Raw genomic sequence first — 17,497 nt, 5'->3', positions numbered from 1 at the left:
TTGAAAAATGAATCTGATAGAAATTCCAGAATGGAAGATCATTGTTGAACTGTGTAAACACTCTTGGGTTGGTTGAAAATTGTGAATAATGGCTGATATTTAGTATAGTTTCAAGGATATTGTTCTTTTAACCAGAGAGAAAACTTTTCAGTCCATAGTTAGAAAAATGCTTACTGTATAAATGGTCCCGAGTGTCAAACATGCAGATTGAAACTGAAGTCGAAATTGTCATACAGGTTTTAATAAAGGGAGAGCTGAAGGATCATCCCAGGGTACCGAAGAAGCCTTATTTGAAGTGTTCTTCTACTTAAATGAAGTTGCTGCAGACCCACTGGGAGTAGGCCATGCTTTGGTTCTGCTTCTCTAGTAAGGGATGATGCTCACTGACCCACCTCTACAGCATTTACCCCCCTCTCCTCTTCCCTCCCACCCCAAGGCTGTTTGCAGATCACGGACTAGGTCAAGGATATCTGTAGCCTGCAGCCTTGGACCATGGTGTGCTCATGGGCCCTCACCGGCTCTGTCCTCATTCTCAGGGGTCTCTAGGGATCTAAACTGACCATCGTTAGCACTTTTCCTAATCTTGATTTCAGAAAATACATAATGTAGCTGATTTTCCTCTTTTCTTTTAAGATGTGGAAGTTAACTGTTGTCCTCTCACTGTTAATTTATGGTGCCTTCATGATCGACTAAAATGCTAAATCAGTTTGATTCATGACCATTTAATAAACAACTAGCTTTTTGCGTCTTTATATTTTTGAATGAGCAGGAACTTTCTCTTTATTTTCTTGCTTAGTACTTGCCTCACCCAGCTCGCCCACATATAGTGCATCTTTTATACTGTGTTATTATCTGAGAAGGTTTGCCTAAGCGTCTTTTTATCTGTTTGTAGACTTATCTTTTTTAAAATGAAAATTTTAGGGACGCCTGGGTGGCTGAGTGGTCAAACATCTGCCTTTGGCACAGGGCATGATCCCAGGGCCCAGGGATTGAGTCCCACATCGGGCTTCCTGCATAGAGCCTGCTTCTCCCTCTGCCTATGTCTCTGCCTCTCTCTCTGTGTGTCTCTCATGAATAAATAAACAAAATCTTAAAAAAAAAATGAAAACTTTTAATTTAAGTCTTTTTAAGTCTTTTTTTTAAAGTAAAACCATTTATTAAATACAAATGAAAACTTAAATGTCATCACTTCTAAGAAGCTGCCCCTTTGACCCATATTGCATGCCCCCTTCTGTACTCCTAGCAGTCTGTGGGCACTTTATGATCAAACTGATCATCCGGTGTGCTTTTAAGTGTATGTTTATGTATCACCCATTCTTGACTCTGAGTGCCTTTAGAGTAGTCTTTTTCCCAGTTTTTACCACTCCCCAATACATAGGAGGCACCTCAGTATTTATTGGGTGAATGAATGAACACTTGAAATAATCAAGTTGTACTGGTACCACTGTCTGTTAGACCCCAGTGATCCTCAAGTGGCTCCTGTCCGTTTCTTTTTTTTTTTTTTTTTCGTTTGCTCCTGTTAGTTCTACTCAAGTAAACATGCTTATCTGCAGTCCAGACATTTTTTTCTACCTTAGACAAAAGTTTTTGTATGCATTCAGTCATTGAGATTGAAGCCTCTAGAAATCTGTTAGCCACTTTCAAGAGCTAAAGACTGTACAAAAATATGGAAGAGTTGAACTAAGGACAATTAAAAAGGTACAGGATAATTGGAGAATTCTGTTTTTTTTTTTCTTTTCATTTTTAACGTCCCTTTACTCTGCATGGGGCATGGAGGAAAGATGTTGAGAAGACCAGAAAACTATCAGACCAGAATGCATTTCCCCTTCCTTGTTCTGCCATCCTAGCAGGGAATTTTATATCCTATTCTTAAAGCCAAGGAATTTAGAAGGAGCTGAGGAAAAAAGGTTGAGCCATACACAGAAAACCAAGGATCCCCACACCCATGGGCTCATGGTCCCACACCACCTCTGCTCTCATTCTCGAGGGACTGAAGTGATCTAAACCATCATTATCACTTTTACTAGTCTTGATTTCAGAAAATACATAATGCAGCCTAAGGAGCTTATATTCCTAAAATATAACCATTTAGGGGATAATTTATCCCACTGATGCTAAATCACAGAAGGAAGGAGAGTGGAATTTATAAGAGGAAAAAGGTAAGGTTTGAAGGTCTCTAAAACACTAAGGCAGTAACCCAGCTGAAGTTGGAACTAAACAGGTAAGTAAAATACAGAAAGATGAGAAAGTTCTTATAGTGTTGCTAAACCTTTTGTGGACACTTAAAACCTATTCCCAGAGTTTTAGCTTAGTCTTCGTAAGATATGGTGTATCTTTGATGCATTTGAAGTAAGATTCAGCCTGCTAATTCCTGTTTCAGTTTTTCAAGAAAATATTTCCCAAAGACACATCTGTTGAAGGTAAAATGAAAAGAAGTTGGACTACTCCCCTACATTAGGAATTATTTTTCACTGTAATTGTCCACTGGGTCCTATTTCCAGTAAAAGAGCATTTTTAGTAAAAGAGCATTTTTGGGCAGCCCGGGTAGTTCAGCGGTTTAGCGCCGCCTTTCGCCCAGGGCGTGATCCTGGAGACCCCGGATCGAGTCCCATGTCGGGCTCCCTACATGGGGCCTGCTTCTCCCTCTGCCTCTCTCTCTCTCTCTCCTCTCTGTGTTTCTCATGAATAAATAAATAAAATCTTAAAAAAAAAAAGCATTTTTAGCCCATTTGAAACATTAAAGCCAATGTAAAATGTTTAGCATATAATTAATTTGAATGTAATAGAAATTTATGGTTTATTTTGTATCCAAAAACCTTGAAGGGCACCTGGATGGCTCAGTTGGTTAAGCATCTGCCTTCCTCTCAGATCATAACCTCGGAGTCTTGAAATCACGAACCCCATATCAGGCTTCCCCTTCTCCCTTTCCCTCTGCCTCTCTCCCTGATTGTGCTCTTTCTTGCTCAAATAAATAAATAAAATATTTTTTAAAAAAAAACCTTGAAAAAAATTCACTTAAAATGTGACTGCCAATAACTTTTCTCACAATGCAAGGTAAAATCAAAGTCAAAAATGGGACCCAAGAAGTTGACTACATTTGAATTCTTAGGAGCAAAGAAAGATGTATGAGAGAGAACTAGTTCAAATGCTGAGGGGTTTTGTTTTGGTTTCTTAGCTTATTGTTATTTTAATGCACCTATAGAAATTCCTTTATAAACATATTTCAGTCAATCTATATGAATAATTTCAGCCAATGAAACTACCACTTTTTTCTTCTCATACCAGGTTGTTGGTGTAGCCCAGGCCATCAACAAGAAATCAGGAAATGGTGGGACATTCACTGAAAAAGATGAAAAGGTACCAAAATTTGTGTCTGATGTCATGTCAATTTAGGAAGGTGTTTTTCTCTTTATAAAGTGTAGACCTCTAGAATTAGCTGTTGCTGAAATTGTTGATAGCGAAAACCATTGTACTTTAAAATGATCTGAAATGTTCAGAAGTGTCTTTTTCCTGCGGCTCAATACAGGCTGACTTTGGAGTACTAGTGGTAGGTAGTCCTTAGAAGCCCCCCAACTCCCTCCTCACTGTGCCGCCAAGCCTCCTCCAGGGCTGTGTGTGCATTGGGGCCATGCAGAAGGTGACAGGGTGTTTTTAACTATTGCATTTACTTTTCATCACTGCTATAAACAAATTCAACCCTGAGTCAAAACCCCCGAAGCACCGCTCCAAGTTCAGCACTCCAGGTTGGCTAAAAATTGGAATTCCCTCCTGGTGAAGCAAATTTCAGAATGTTTTATAAGCTTTGCACACAGACGGTGGGGCGCCAAGGTGTGAATTTAGGCTGGATGATTTGAATTTAGCTTCAGAAAGAGCAGCAGTCAGCATTATTTTATTACTCTTCTCATCCAACTCTGAAGGAATACATTCCATACACCACATTGACATGCTTTCCCGTTTAAGGGCGGAAGCCCCTGAACTTGTTTATAACTTCATTCTGTCAGTAGGTTTTATTATTTCTCTTCTTGAATATATAATTGTATGTATATCATGGTGTCTACTGAATTCTTATTCAAGCCTGTTGTTATTTAAGTCACTCCCCTGAAAATTAGTAGGAGCTTTTGGAAGACATTCAAACAACACAGAGTTATTTTTGTCTCCATGGTGTAGGCCGTATTGGCACTTGCCTTCGTCCTCATGTCTTAATTGCTTCAGAGCATAGCAAGTACCTCTTTAAATCAGTGTTCTAGACATCTAGTTTCCTATCCTGTTAATGACACCTGAGAATATTTGGCATGGTTCTAGATTGGCTTTATATTCCATCATTTGTTTATGATCCATTAATGTAAACCTCTCTTGAATGATTTGCATTCTTAGGCTGTATCATCTCTTGGCAAAAGATATCTATGATTGTGAATAACATTTGCCATGGAAAGACTTATTTTAATCAATAATTACTATAATTGTGAGCACATCACTTGAAGGTAGTATAATGAGGATGACAGACCCATGTTAAAAAAAATATTTAAGCTAACATTGTATAGAACTTTCTGTGAGACTACTATTGCCAGTATTCTCAAATAAGTATGTTAGCTTTCATTTGCCCCAGTAGTGAGTTACAAGCTATTTATATAGTCTCAGCACAGATTCAACTCTTAATATCATTTAGAAACTGTACTTGCTTAGAGTAGATTTCAATTTCAAATGATATAAAGAGATACATGTCCTACTCCCTCCCCTCTCCTTCTTAATTTGTAGCTAATGTATGACTTTAGGAAACTTTGTTAATAATTGTCATCTACTCATGCTAGTTAGCTAACACTTGCTTTGCATCTGTTCATAATTTTGTGCAGACTTAACATGTACTCCTTTGGCTTTCTAATATTTATTTCACCTGTAAACATTCTGGGGTGCCTTTTGTGTTTCAGGCAATATAACAAGACAGTTTTATAGACAGTTCTTAATTTGGCTGTTGTCTTACCTGTTTTCTAGGACTTTGCTGCTTATTTGGCATTTTGTGGTATTGTTCTTCATAATGCTCAACTCTATGAGACTTCACTGCTGGAGAACAAGAGAAATCAGGCAAGTCTGATTACTAAAGAGATATTATAGAAATTGTTTTTTTAAAAAAATTGTTAGATTTTTATCCAAGTAATATAAGAGTATGATTAAAACTCCAGTTAACATTTTAGCTGTATCTTTTAATAATTATTTCCATTTCCTATTTTCTATGCTCTGTTGCTTTATCACTGTTGGGCAGTATTCATTAACTTAACAGATATGAATTTGATTTATACCTTTACTTGCCATTATCCTTATCCAACCAGTATCATTAGGTCTATTTTAGGTTACTGAATGGGCTGCATTTGTCCTGCTAGATAAGACTTTTTTAGTTCTTGCCCTATCAACTGGAGACATCATCTCTTGATTCTGTGCTTTTGTAAAATGAGGCTCTTAGTATGCCTCATCTCGCCTTCCCAACTGCCACTCCTTCCCTGTGCTTTTCCCATCTGGACTTTTTCTATTGCCCATGACAATAACATATACATTTTTCTACAACCATGGTTAGCTTAGTAAGCTTTGTCTGGTTTAATTCTAAAGTTGTGTTAAAGTGTTTATAAATACCATGACTGTGTAAATGTTGTTCGTATTATGTTTAGTATGTAATTTTTAGTTTTTCCTCATGTTTCTGAATTCTATTCTATTTTTTTCCCCTTGAACTGTTTGCTGTAGTGTAGCCTCATGTTGTTGGGTTTTGTCCCCCTCTAAGTCCCTATTATTTAGGCATTCTGTTGAGTTCTTTTTCTTGGAGATCTCCAAGTTGAGGTTCTCTGTCATTTCTCTTCCAAGCTGAGACGTTTCTCCCCATGCCTGCTGTATAGGTGTCATCATAGAATTTCCCTTACCTGCTTTTTCAGAAGAACTCCCTTGGTTATCCACTGGATTCCATAACTCCTCCTTTCTCAGTTTACACCCTTGTTTTATTGCAGCACATTTTCAATTAATTACTTGAGAAAGAGTATTGATCAGGTAAGTTTTCTGAGTCCTTGCATTGTGTGAAAATGCCTATTGTACCATCCTCCCAGTTTAGCTGGGTATAAAATTCCAAATTGAAAAATCAGTTTCTCAAAATTTAGAGGTTATGCATTGTCTTCTAACTAGCATCCATGTTATTCTGATTCTTTGCTCTGCATAGATGTTTTGTTTTGTTGTCTATAAGTTTTTCAGATCCTTTCAGTCTCTGCTTTTATAACTGAATTTTATCATATGACTTTTTTTCATTCATCATGCTGGTATCTGGTCATCCCTTTCCATCTGGAGACTTAAGCCTTTCCATTTTATGTACTTCTTTTTCATTATTTCTTTGATACTCCCTCTCTCTCACACTCCATTTTCTCTTTTTAGAACTTGTGTTAATAAGATATTGGATCTTCCATTGCCTTTGACTGCAATATATTCCTAACTATCCTCCCTGCTCTGTTCTTGCCACCTATTAATCTAGTCTCCATTTTTACAAACACAGCTACAAGTCTGTCACTTTCTTTTTGCAGTACATTATAGCCCAAGCTGCTTCCAAAGACACACAGGCTTTTGAGGTTCTTTCCCCACTCGCCCTTGCAATCTCATTTCCCCTAGCTCTCCTCTTTACACTCTATATTCTCTCTTAAAACTTGATCAAAACTTGCAGCATGCTACTCTCTCTCAATTCAGTTGTTATTGACTAAAATATTTTCTTTCCCCGCTTCACCTAAACGATTCCTGCTTATCCCCCAGGCTTCAGCTAGGATAGTATTTCCTCTGGTAAATTTTTTGTGATATCTTTTCTTCTTCATCATCACACAAATATTTTGCAAGATTAGAAGAAATTCTGTGGAATTCAAAGGAAAGTGAAATTACCAGGAAAAACACAAAAGGAGCTCTTAGAGCTTGGTCTGTTTTGGACAATATTTACTGGGCTATGTGAAAATGCTGATAAATGATCTCAGAAGTTGAGAACAACAGCAATGTCATTGTGTTTTATGTATCAGATGCTGTTCAAAATACTTTATAAATGTTCACTTATTTAGTTCTCATGATAGTCCTGTGGTTTGGTATTACTTTTACTATTATCCCCATTTTTAAGGAATTGGCTCTACATCACAAAGCTCACAGGAAGGGAAGGTGGGATTAAAAACTGATGACTCTGATTATAGAGTCCAATTGTAACCACTCTACTAACTGTACTAACAGCCAACATGGAAGCTCTGTTAGTAAATAGAGACTTACATATTTAATTCTTGGACATAAACTTGGTTATACCTTATTAGATTATAGATAAACAACTTATAAACCATATAAATCATTGTATTGCTTTATAATTACAAATAATTACTAAGTAATGAGCTCTAAATTTTCCTGTCTAGGTGCTGCTTGACCTTGCTAGCTTAATTTTTGAAGAACAACAATCATTAGAAGTAATTCTAAAGAAAATAGCTGCCACTATTATCTCTTTCATGCAGGTGCAGAAATGCACCATTTTCATAGTGGATGAAGATTGCTCCGTGAGTACAGAGTATGACTTTTTAATTTTTAGAAAGACAGAAATTATATTCCTTAAAGCACCGCTTTTAAACTTCATGTTAGCCTCAGATTGCTCTGAAATCCAACTGTATATGGTTGTTTATGCCAAGCCAGCCAGTCAGAGTATGAACTGTTTTGGTTGAAAGGGGGTCAAGGTGAGTTTGGAGGATGCCTTCAAAGCACCCTTTCACCTTTGTGTTCCTCCACTAAGTGGTTACCATGGAATGAATGTCTGTGTGCTGCTTTTGTCAATATTGACACTACCTTGATGGAGAGACATAACATTGTCATGGTAGTGTGCAGACCTTTTGTGGTCAGGAAGAGTGGTGTCCTGGTTGTTATGAACAAGTAGACTCCCATTCTGAATGGGTTGGGTGTAAATTTTTTTTTTTTAATCAAAAATTGTTTAGAAACCAAAAGGCATGGCCCAATAGAGGGCCTTGTATTAAAGGTGCCTATTAGTCCTAAATCCTTTACCAACAATGGAAAATCACTAACTGTTCTAATTGGTAGGTTTCAATCCATTGATGTATAACATAAAGAAACAGATATGTGTGGAAAGGCGGAATGTTCTCATTGAATTGCTTACTTCTATACAGGCCAATTGAGTTTACTGTTAGAATCAGAGCTTCTAGCCTAAGGCAGTTTTCCTTTATGCAATTTCTTTTCCCTTTTTAACCTATGGATCACTGTTTCTGGGATATTTCTTTTTGACATCATTGTTTATTTTTATTCTGATAGACCCTGAAAATAGGCTCTTCATTGGTGGGTTAGGAAATGGAGTGGGGATTACAGCCACTTATGTACTCAGTTGTAATCCATATATGAGATCTGAATTGATGGGTTTTAGGGCAATAGAATAATGAAAGATATGTAGTACTTATATTAAAATTTAAAAAATTGTTTTAGATAGTAAGACTATACTATATGACTAAACATTATCTGAATCATTTTGTGTGTGTATGCGTGTTAATTCTCATTAACCAGATATCAAATGAGAATTTACTGTGTTATAAGGTAATCAGTATTCTCATATATATTATTTTAAATTTTCAATGAATTATATATAAAGTCCTTAATACAGAGATGATTACAAATAGCTATCCTTTTAAAGTTCAGGTCAGAACTCATTAATGCAGTAAGTCAATTTACAATTTTTGCTCTGTGACCTGTTCTTAGGATTTAATTTTTGAAAGTTATATGTAGGGACCTCCTTTTTTAAGACAACTTGAATATCACTTCAACTAACATTCACCTCATGCTTCGGCCAGTTAACATCTATCATGGCAGCAACTGACTTGGATCATTGGTGCTTTGAAGTATAACTTAGCAATATGCCTGTTAATATATTTTGCTCACTTTTTAACAACTTAATTTGTTGGGTTTAGGAATCAAGTGACTTGATGTTCATTTATATTACTTTTTGATTAAAATTATTTCAACAACATGAGCAAAAATCCAAATGTAAGCAAGAAAAATACAGTACTCAATTCTTCCCTCCCCAAATTAAACTAATATTATTTTATTTCTGTGTTTCCCCCCAGTTCTTTATTCAGTTGCAAATACAGCATGAGTATGAATATATATTTTGCTTTTTAATGTAACTTGCAAAGTACTTTTTTGTTGCTAAAATCTTCACAATTATTTTCAGTAAATATTCATAAAATATACTGAATTGCATGTATTTTAAAAAGATCTAACAACAGCAATCAATGTATAAAAGCTAAAATATGAGGATTTTGAATAAATATCAAGAAAATTTGAAGCTAATGTGTTTATTAATGCCTGGTTGAAAAACAAAAACCAAGTAATACGCAAATGAGCATTTTTGCAAGTGAATATTGGAAACAGTATGAACATGGGAAGCAGACTTGAAGCTGTCAAGCAGTGAGTATGTATGTCAGTGTATTCTGAGAATAAGTTAAAAAAATACCACAAGTATTGGTGTCTTGTGTCAATTACACTGACTTGCATGTGTGTATCTAGATAGATTTCATTACATTGTCAAACATACTTCTCAGTGTGTGTTGTCACTCTGTTTTCAGGATTCTTTTTCTAGCGTGTTTCACATGGAATGTGAGGAATTAGAAAAATCGCCAGATACTTTAACAAGGTAAAATAACTTATTCTCTGTCTTTATCACAAGCACAGCTGACCCTTGAACAACACGACTGAAACTGTGTGGGTCCACTAAGACATGGATTTTTTTCTGTAAATATAATACATTATTATAAATGTATTTTCTCTTCCTTCTGATTTTCTTAGTAACGTTTTCTTTTCTCTAGCTTACTTTATTGTAAGAATACTGCATGTAATACTTATACAAAATATTTGTTAATTGACTGTATAATCTGGTCAACAGTAGGCTGTTAGTTAAATTTGGGGGGAGTCAAAAGTTATATGCAAATTTTTGACTACATGGGGGTGTTGGCACTGCTAACCCCCACATTATTTAAGCCCAGATATGTAATGCTGGCTAAATGGTTATTTCATGACCGGTTTAAGTCATAACAAAGAAGCTACAGGCTGCTTTCCTCCCATCCACCAATAATTTTATTTGTGAAAATACTTTACTATTTGATGACAGAGTTCCAGCATTTTTTCCCCTGTACTTGAGCTATAGAAGAATTTCTAATATAGTGAATTGTGTCCAAATTACTGCAGAATTTTTGTGAACTGGCTTATTTAAGATCCACAAGTCTGTATTGCAGTTATAGTTTTCATTGCATATTGGATCCTCACTGGAAATTTGATAGACTTCTGAATAAACATTTCTTTGAGTCTGCTGTGATTTGGAATTAGCCCTGGGGATTTAACTAGTAACAAAAGGAAGCCAAGATCCTGGTCACACCAATACATACATCCAATGGCTAGAATCAAACTAGATCTCTATTGCAGTTCATTTCTTTGTCATGTTTTTTGTAATTTAAAAATTTGTACTAATTTTTTGTTGCTAATTATCATTTGGATAATAGAAAGCAATAATATGGTTGAGGTTAGAGATATCATTGCCCCAATTTTATTTGTGCTTTTTGAAGAATTTTGGAAAGGATTTATTTATTTTTATTTATTTTTATTTTTTTAAAACAAAGTTTTTACTTTTTTTTTTTTACTTTTTTATTTATATAGTCATGATAGAGAGAGAGAGAGAGAGAGAGGGAGGGAGGGAGAAAGAGAGAGAGAGGCAGAAACACAGGCATTGGGAGAAGCAGGCTCCATGCCAGGAGCCCGATGCGGGACTCGATCCCAGGACTAGATCCCGGGACTCTATCCCGGGACTCCAGGACCACACCCTGGCCCAAAGGCAGGCACTAAACCACTGAGCCACCCAGGGATCCCAGGAAAGGATTTAGAGTAAACTACCAAATGTTCTTGCTCAGATTCCGTTTTTCACTCTTAGCAAAAAAAAAAAACTAGTGTTGTTTGCTTAAGTGATAGGATATTCTAAGAAATGCAAGTCTGCCAGGATAAAGTAGCAGGAATTCTTAGGTATAGTGCTGTTTAACCACAATTTTCATTATTCATTTGTTTCTAATTATTTCACCCCCTAAAATAATTTTAATTTTGCCCCAAATTATTTTATCCCTAATTATTTGATGTTATATCTAAAAGCTTCATATGATCATGGAAATAGAATATTGTTTTAACTTTACTATTTTGATACTAAAGTTTCATATTTTTTTCAACAGTTGACCTGGTGTGGCATTATTACATTTAGTGAATGGTGTTGCAATTAGTACAGTCCTCAGTAACCAATATATATTCTCTTTGGTGGTGGTACTTTAAAAATAACCTCTGTGCACATTTAAACTATAGAACATTCTAGAAGATGACTAGGTCTTTTAAAATAAAAGTCAGTGTCGTTGAACAAGATGGAGGGAAGGACTGTCTTGGACATAACAGCCAAATGCAACGCATAAATCTTGGTCAATTCTGATTAAAACAACTGTCCAGGAACAGTTTTTGAGTGCAATAAGAAATATGAATATGGATTAGATGGTAGATAGTTGATGGGGAATTACTATTACTTTTCTTTGGAATTAGGAACATTTTGAGGTTAATAGGAAACTTTTTATTTTTAGGAGATTCATCCTGGTGTATTTAAGGGTGAAATATTAGGATGTCTGCACCTTACTTTAAAATGGTTCAGCCAAAAATAAATAAATAAATATATCTAAATTTGATATATTTAAACAAATAAGTATATTTATACATACATATGTATATAAAGCAAATTGGTAAAACATTAAAAATTATTGAATCTAGATTCAATAGATAGAGTAGGATATTCATTTTACTTTCAATTTTTTTTTATATTTCAAAATGTTCATAAAAAAATTGGAAGAAAATGTTTGTAATAAAAAATTGGAAACAAAATGAAAATCATCTCTGTAGACCACATAAAGCAGAATAGCAGAGCACAATTCCCTGAGTTTACAGCTGTCTTCAAGAACAGAACACTTCACTGCATAGCCTGGTTTTGTCAAACCCTCTTAAGACTGACCTCCCAGGATCGGTGTGAGGTCTGCAGGCCTGTCTTTCATCCTTTTCTTCTCATCCTGTCTCACATTTCCTATCCTCTTATGCCTTCCCTTATCAAGATGGAGATGCTGTTGACCACGGTGACTTAAAGTTTAGTTGGTTAAGTGATTATAAGTAAATCAAAACTCATTACTTCTAGACTATTATTTTAACAGTCAGATACAATGAAATCTGTTTTCTCTTATTAAAAGAATTTGAGGAATTAATAAAGGGGCAGATGTAACTTGGGGGTAGATGTAGCAGATGACTCATGCTACATCTCACTTTGGCATTTTTTGCTAACCTGGGCCTGGCATACATAGTCAAAAGTAGATAAACCATATTATGTCTAGAGATTTTTCTGCTACCTGGAGCTTTTGGTTCACAAAGTTAAATGGAGTAGCTGACCTCTGCTTCCTTCTTGGCATTGCTGATCATGAAAAGTATATATCCTATTTTCATGTGTAATCTTTCCTAAGCCCCTGTGTGCCATGGTATTTTCTGGCATATTTGACATTTAGTTTTAGTTAATACTGAGTTTTTTTTGAATATGTGATAATAAACCTACCTCCTAGTGAGTATGTGTGTATCCTTTTTAAATGCTGGTATCTCCTGCCTAGATCAGTAATGAAGTTTCTTATTCTTAGGAAGAACATTAATATAATTTTGATTTTATGATGTTAGGACATTTTTGTTGGATTTTGTAAAGAATGTTTTAGAAAGCTTCTAGATAAGACACATGTAAATATTTGATCTTTTTACTTTTCAGATGGTATAATGAATTGCTACATATAAAAATATTGGCATATATATTTAATGTCTACATATATCTATAGGTATGATACTGTATATTAAAAGTATAAAATGATAGAATGGTATGTGATATAAATGATATAAAATGACCATGTGTGCAATTTAAGAAACAAATGAACAAAGAAAAAAAAAGACAAACTAGAAACCAGATTCTTAAATACGGAGAATAAATTAGTGGTTGTCAGGGAAGGTGGGTGAGAGGATGAGTGGAACAGATAAAGGGGATTAGGAGTGCACTTATCTTGACGAGCACTGAGAAGCATATAGAATTGTTCATCATTATTTTGTATGCCTGAAAATAACACTGTATATTATACTTGAATTAAAAAAATAAGATTAAAAAAAGTACAAAATGATGAGTTATCTACATTTACCTTTGGATATTTGTGCAGCAATTATGAGTCTATATAATTACATTTTATGTATAGGCATTTTGATTTTATTACAAATTCAGCCTGGTCCTCTATTTCTAATGGTAGCTGAACAAGCCCAGCGATTTGGTGTGATAGTGACCTCTACTGGTAAATATGCATTAAAAAAGTGTAGTCTTACTCATTTGAATTATTTTTTTTTTCATTTGAATTATTTCTAATGAATACTCTGTGTTCCCTCTCTGTAGATGAAGTGGAAGGTATTTTTCAATTTATTTTTTTAATCATTCCAAGATAATCTTAGTATAAAGATACTTCTTTAACGGGTAAATAGCTCAGTGTGATTTCTGTAAAAGAGTAATTTAATGGATCATTCTGATGGACTCATCAACTAATTTTACAATATAAAATGCCTTATGTCAGCTAAACATTAAGGTTAGCGTTTATACTAATGATAGCACAAAAGGCCTTTAAATGATGTCAATATTTTTATTTTTATTTTTATTTTTTTTAATTTTTTTTTATTTATTTATGATAGTCACAGAGAGGGAGATAGAGGCAGAGACATAGGCAGAGGGAGAAGCAGGCTCCATGCACCGGGAGCCTGATGTGGGATTCGATCCCAGGTCTCCAGGATCACGCCCTAGGCCAAAGGCAGGTGCCAAACCGCTGCGCCACCCAGGGATCCCAATATTTTTATTATTTTAATAAAAATTAGATATTAGGCCTAATTTTGCCAAACCTCTGAATTAAAAATGATGTGTTGTGACTTTAGCATTTTGAAAAAGCACTAAGCTGATAATGACACTTGACCAGCAGGACTCTCCAATGCTCAGTCTTAAACATTTAGCCAACCCAAACACTCTCCCATGAAATGAAATGCTAAGCAATTTTAAGATGTCAGCAATAAGCAAATCATTCTTTTAGACCAGTCATTTCAGTTGGAAAGCATGGCTCATTTGGTATTTGTCCAACCAACTCACTAAGTATCCTTTATAAATTAAAATAACACATTGAAGACAGTTTTGAAATGTTAAGTGTAAAACTAAAAAATATTCAGGGTGAATATTTATACATAATCCTCAGAATCCTATTGTCAGTGAGAAAAAGCACAGGATAGTATTTGGGACTTGGGTTGCCTACGAATTTCAGATGGGAAGTTCATTTCCAGATGGTGGGAGGTTTTGGAGTTTCTGTGCTTCATTTCATAAGAGCCACCCAATTAGGAGGGAAAAAAAATGACATTTTAGTGCTATTATTCCATCTCAATTAACTTGATGTTAGTTTAGAATTATTGTAGAATTAATATATACTGAGTAGTATAGAATTAATTCTTGAAGCTCACTTTCTTGGAATATATATATATGCTAGTTAATACTCGTTATTGGCTTTTATTTAGAGAACATAATGGCAGCAAATACAGTAACACTACAAAACAGTATAAAAGGTTTTACTATAAGGAGCAATGCATACTGAGTAGAAGAAGAGTGTAGACTGTGAAATTTAAGTTCCACCATTTACTAGCTGTCGGGCATTTTGTAAATGATTTAACCTTTCAAAGCTTCAGTTTCTTCATCTGTAAAATGGGAATACAAATAGCAGAATTGTAGTAAGGACTAAATGAGATAATGTACACAAAATGCTTCAGAAAATTACCGCCACATTCTAAGTGAGTATTAGCTATTATTTCCATGTCTCCTGTGTGTTTTTCTGGCTTTGCTTTACATAGCCTGCAGTGATGCCCATTTTGGTCTAAAGCACAGAAACTTCTCACACTCCTGTCTTGCCAAGGATATACTCCTGTACATTCCACCAATTGCCACTATGCAAAACACATTAGATGCAGGAATTAGCCCAGGTCCTCCAAGAAGCAAATGCGAAGACTCCTCTCAACATATCTGTGTCTTAAGTGGGGGTGAGATGTGGGCAGTAAAAGGAAAGAGTATAAACCAACCAGCTTTCTCTTAAGTGAGGTTTCTAGAAGCAGCCGTATTTCTTCTTACATCCTATTGACTAGAACTCACATGATGATTCTAAACCACTAGTGGCTGGACAACATAGGGTTTATCCTGGGTGGCCATGTGTCCACATAAAGACGAACGGAAGAGGGTTTCAGGGAGACAGCTGGCAGCTTCTGCGCTACACTCTCCCCAAACAGGGCATGTAACTGAATGTATTCTCTGTTCTGTGTCACAGCCTCTGTTGGATTGTAAGCTCCTTGTGACGGCTACTGACCTATATAAGCTTGTCTCCCACGTGACACTAAGGGGGCCTCTCGTGGATCAGGTGCTCAATCTGTATTTACTGAGTGCGGGAACTAAGAATTCACCAGCATGTCTTAGAGAGTAAGAAACAAAATGGTATCGCATAACTTAATACATCTTACTACTCATTTTTCATTAAAGTCACCATTAGGAGAACTGAAAATTTTCAGGAAATTTTAAAAAGAGAATTAGATTTCTATTGATTTAAAAGTAATTTAAATTACGTCTCCTCTATGTTAATGCCTGTAGGTCTGATCTTATGATCTCTGGCGAGTCACTTAACTATTTTGGGTTTCATCTGGCTCCCACTGTTAACATAATGATGGGGATAAGAGTCATAAAAGTCACTAATAGCATTGTTATTTTTTAAAAGATATGGACAAAGGTATCTTCTCCAGTATCAAAGGTATCTACTTCTTTCTCCCTGTAACCATCTTTTCATTTTTCGTATCTTTATTAAAGCTTCTTATTTTCTTTTTCTGAGACTTTAGCTATGTATAAGATATTTGTAGTTTTAAAAATGGTTTTATTGACCTAAATCCTGCACTTATCTCATAAACTTTTCTTGAGATTCCACTGAGATAATAAGCATGAAAGAGGAGCCAGGTCCCAGATCTGATTTGTAAGACAGTCCATGTGCCTTCACAGATGATCAGTGTTGTTCAGTAAATGCCCATTCTAAAATTCATCTGCTCCTATGTGACTACTGTCATTTGCTTCATGGGGTCAAATTTGACCCAATCTGACCAATTACACTTAAACTATAATGTATAGCAAAGAAGAGAAAGGCTAAAATATCTTGACCAGGAATGGGGCCAAACTTCAGGAGTCTCAGTGGAATTACTAGTGTTCAAGAGCACCATCCCAAAAGGGGTCACATGTTGGGTAGAAGATGGAACATAGAGAAAATATTGTAACCTCGAGAACATAGAACAGGTGGACGTTTTTCCTGAGGCATGTATTTTACTTTGAAATCTTTCTTGCTCTTAGACTCTATTTCTTCAGTTGGTGATAATTAAGATAGGCATAGCCTTATAATTTGAGTAAATTTCCACAACCTGACACTCTTTACCCAACTCATCGCCATCACTAGGGACCATGTAAAGTTTCCTGATGTAAAAAACATGGTCTACTTTGTGTTCCCAGCTGCAGCACTGGCATTGTACCCTCTGACATCTGATTGATCTTTTATGTTCAACCTATTAAGCAAGAAACGGGGAAAACTGGGAAAAATATTGTAAGCTCAAGAAAATTATTGAAGAAGATAAATTTTTAATTTAAAAAAGTGTCATAAAGTCTCTCAAAGCAGAAAAAAGAAGAGCAAAAGCCTTAGAAATTTCCTTGAGGCATGCTTTATTTTTCCCTTGGTTTGAAATGTATATATGATTATAGGGGTGGATAAAACACGTAACTGAGGAAGTAAAACAGACACTAGACCTTAGTTATTCTATAATCTAATGAAAAAATAAGACAAAAAATTCATACGGATTTTACATAAACGACAAAAAAAATCAGCGTGCCCATTTACAGTGGTGGTAACATTACTTACGGCATTTTATTTTCATATTTTTAAGATTTATTTATTTATTCATGAGAGAGAAAGAGAAGCAGAGACATAGAGGAAGAAGCAGGCTCCCTGCAGGGAGCCAAATATGGTACTCGATCCTGGAACTCTGGCATCACACTCTGAGCTAAAGGCAAACGCTCAACCCCTGAGCCATCCAGGCATCCCACTTACGACATTTTAATTTTTTTAAATTTTATTTATTTATGATAGTCACAGAGAGAGACAGAGAGAGGGAGGCAGAGACACAGGCAGAGGGAGAAGCAGGCTCCATGCAGGGAGCCTGACGTGGGATTCGATCCCGGGTCTCCAGGATCACGCCCTGGGCCAAAGGCAGGCGCCAAACCGCTGCGCCACCCAGGGATCCCCCCACTTACGACATTTTAAAACTTGTGTTAGCTGAAAAA

General features: G+C 35.7%; 1 protein-coding gene across 2 annotated transcripts in view; it reads left to right on the top strand.

Moving 5' to 3' along the window:
- Window positions 1-17,497, top strand: part of PDE5A (phosphodiesterase 5A) — a 103,337-nt gene that overhangs the window by 17,971 nt on the left and 67,869 nt on the right. For both annotated transcript variants that reach the window (XR_005988418.1, XM_041758956.1), the window contains exons 2-5: window positions 3,286-3,357; window positions 4,990-5,079; window positions 7,401-7,538; window positions 9,603-9,670. Coding sequence is in view for 1 of the 2 variants with exons in the window: in XM_041758956.1 (XP_041614890.1) it covers window positions 3,286-3,357; window positions 4,990-5,079; window positions 7,401-7,538; window positions 9,603-9,670 (368 nt within the window). In the remaining variant the exon portion in view is untranslated. The remainder of the gene's footprint in view (window positions 1-3,285; window positions 3,358-4,989; window positions 5,080-7,400; window positions 7,539-9,602; window positions 9,671-17,497) is intronic.

Source organism: Vulpes lagopus, chromosome 6 (assembly GCF_018345385.1).
Source record: "Vulpes lagopus strain Blue_001 chromosome 6, ASM1834538v1, whole genome shotgun sequence".
Classification (NCBI taxonomy): domain Eukaryota; kingdom Metazoa; phylum Chordata; class Mammalia; order Carnivora; family Canidae; genus Vulpes; species Vulpes lagopus.
Note: the sequence above shows the minus strand (reverse complement) of the source record. Positions and strands in the feature narration are given on the sequence as shown.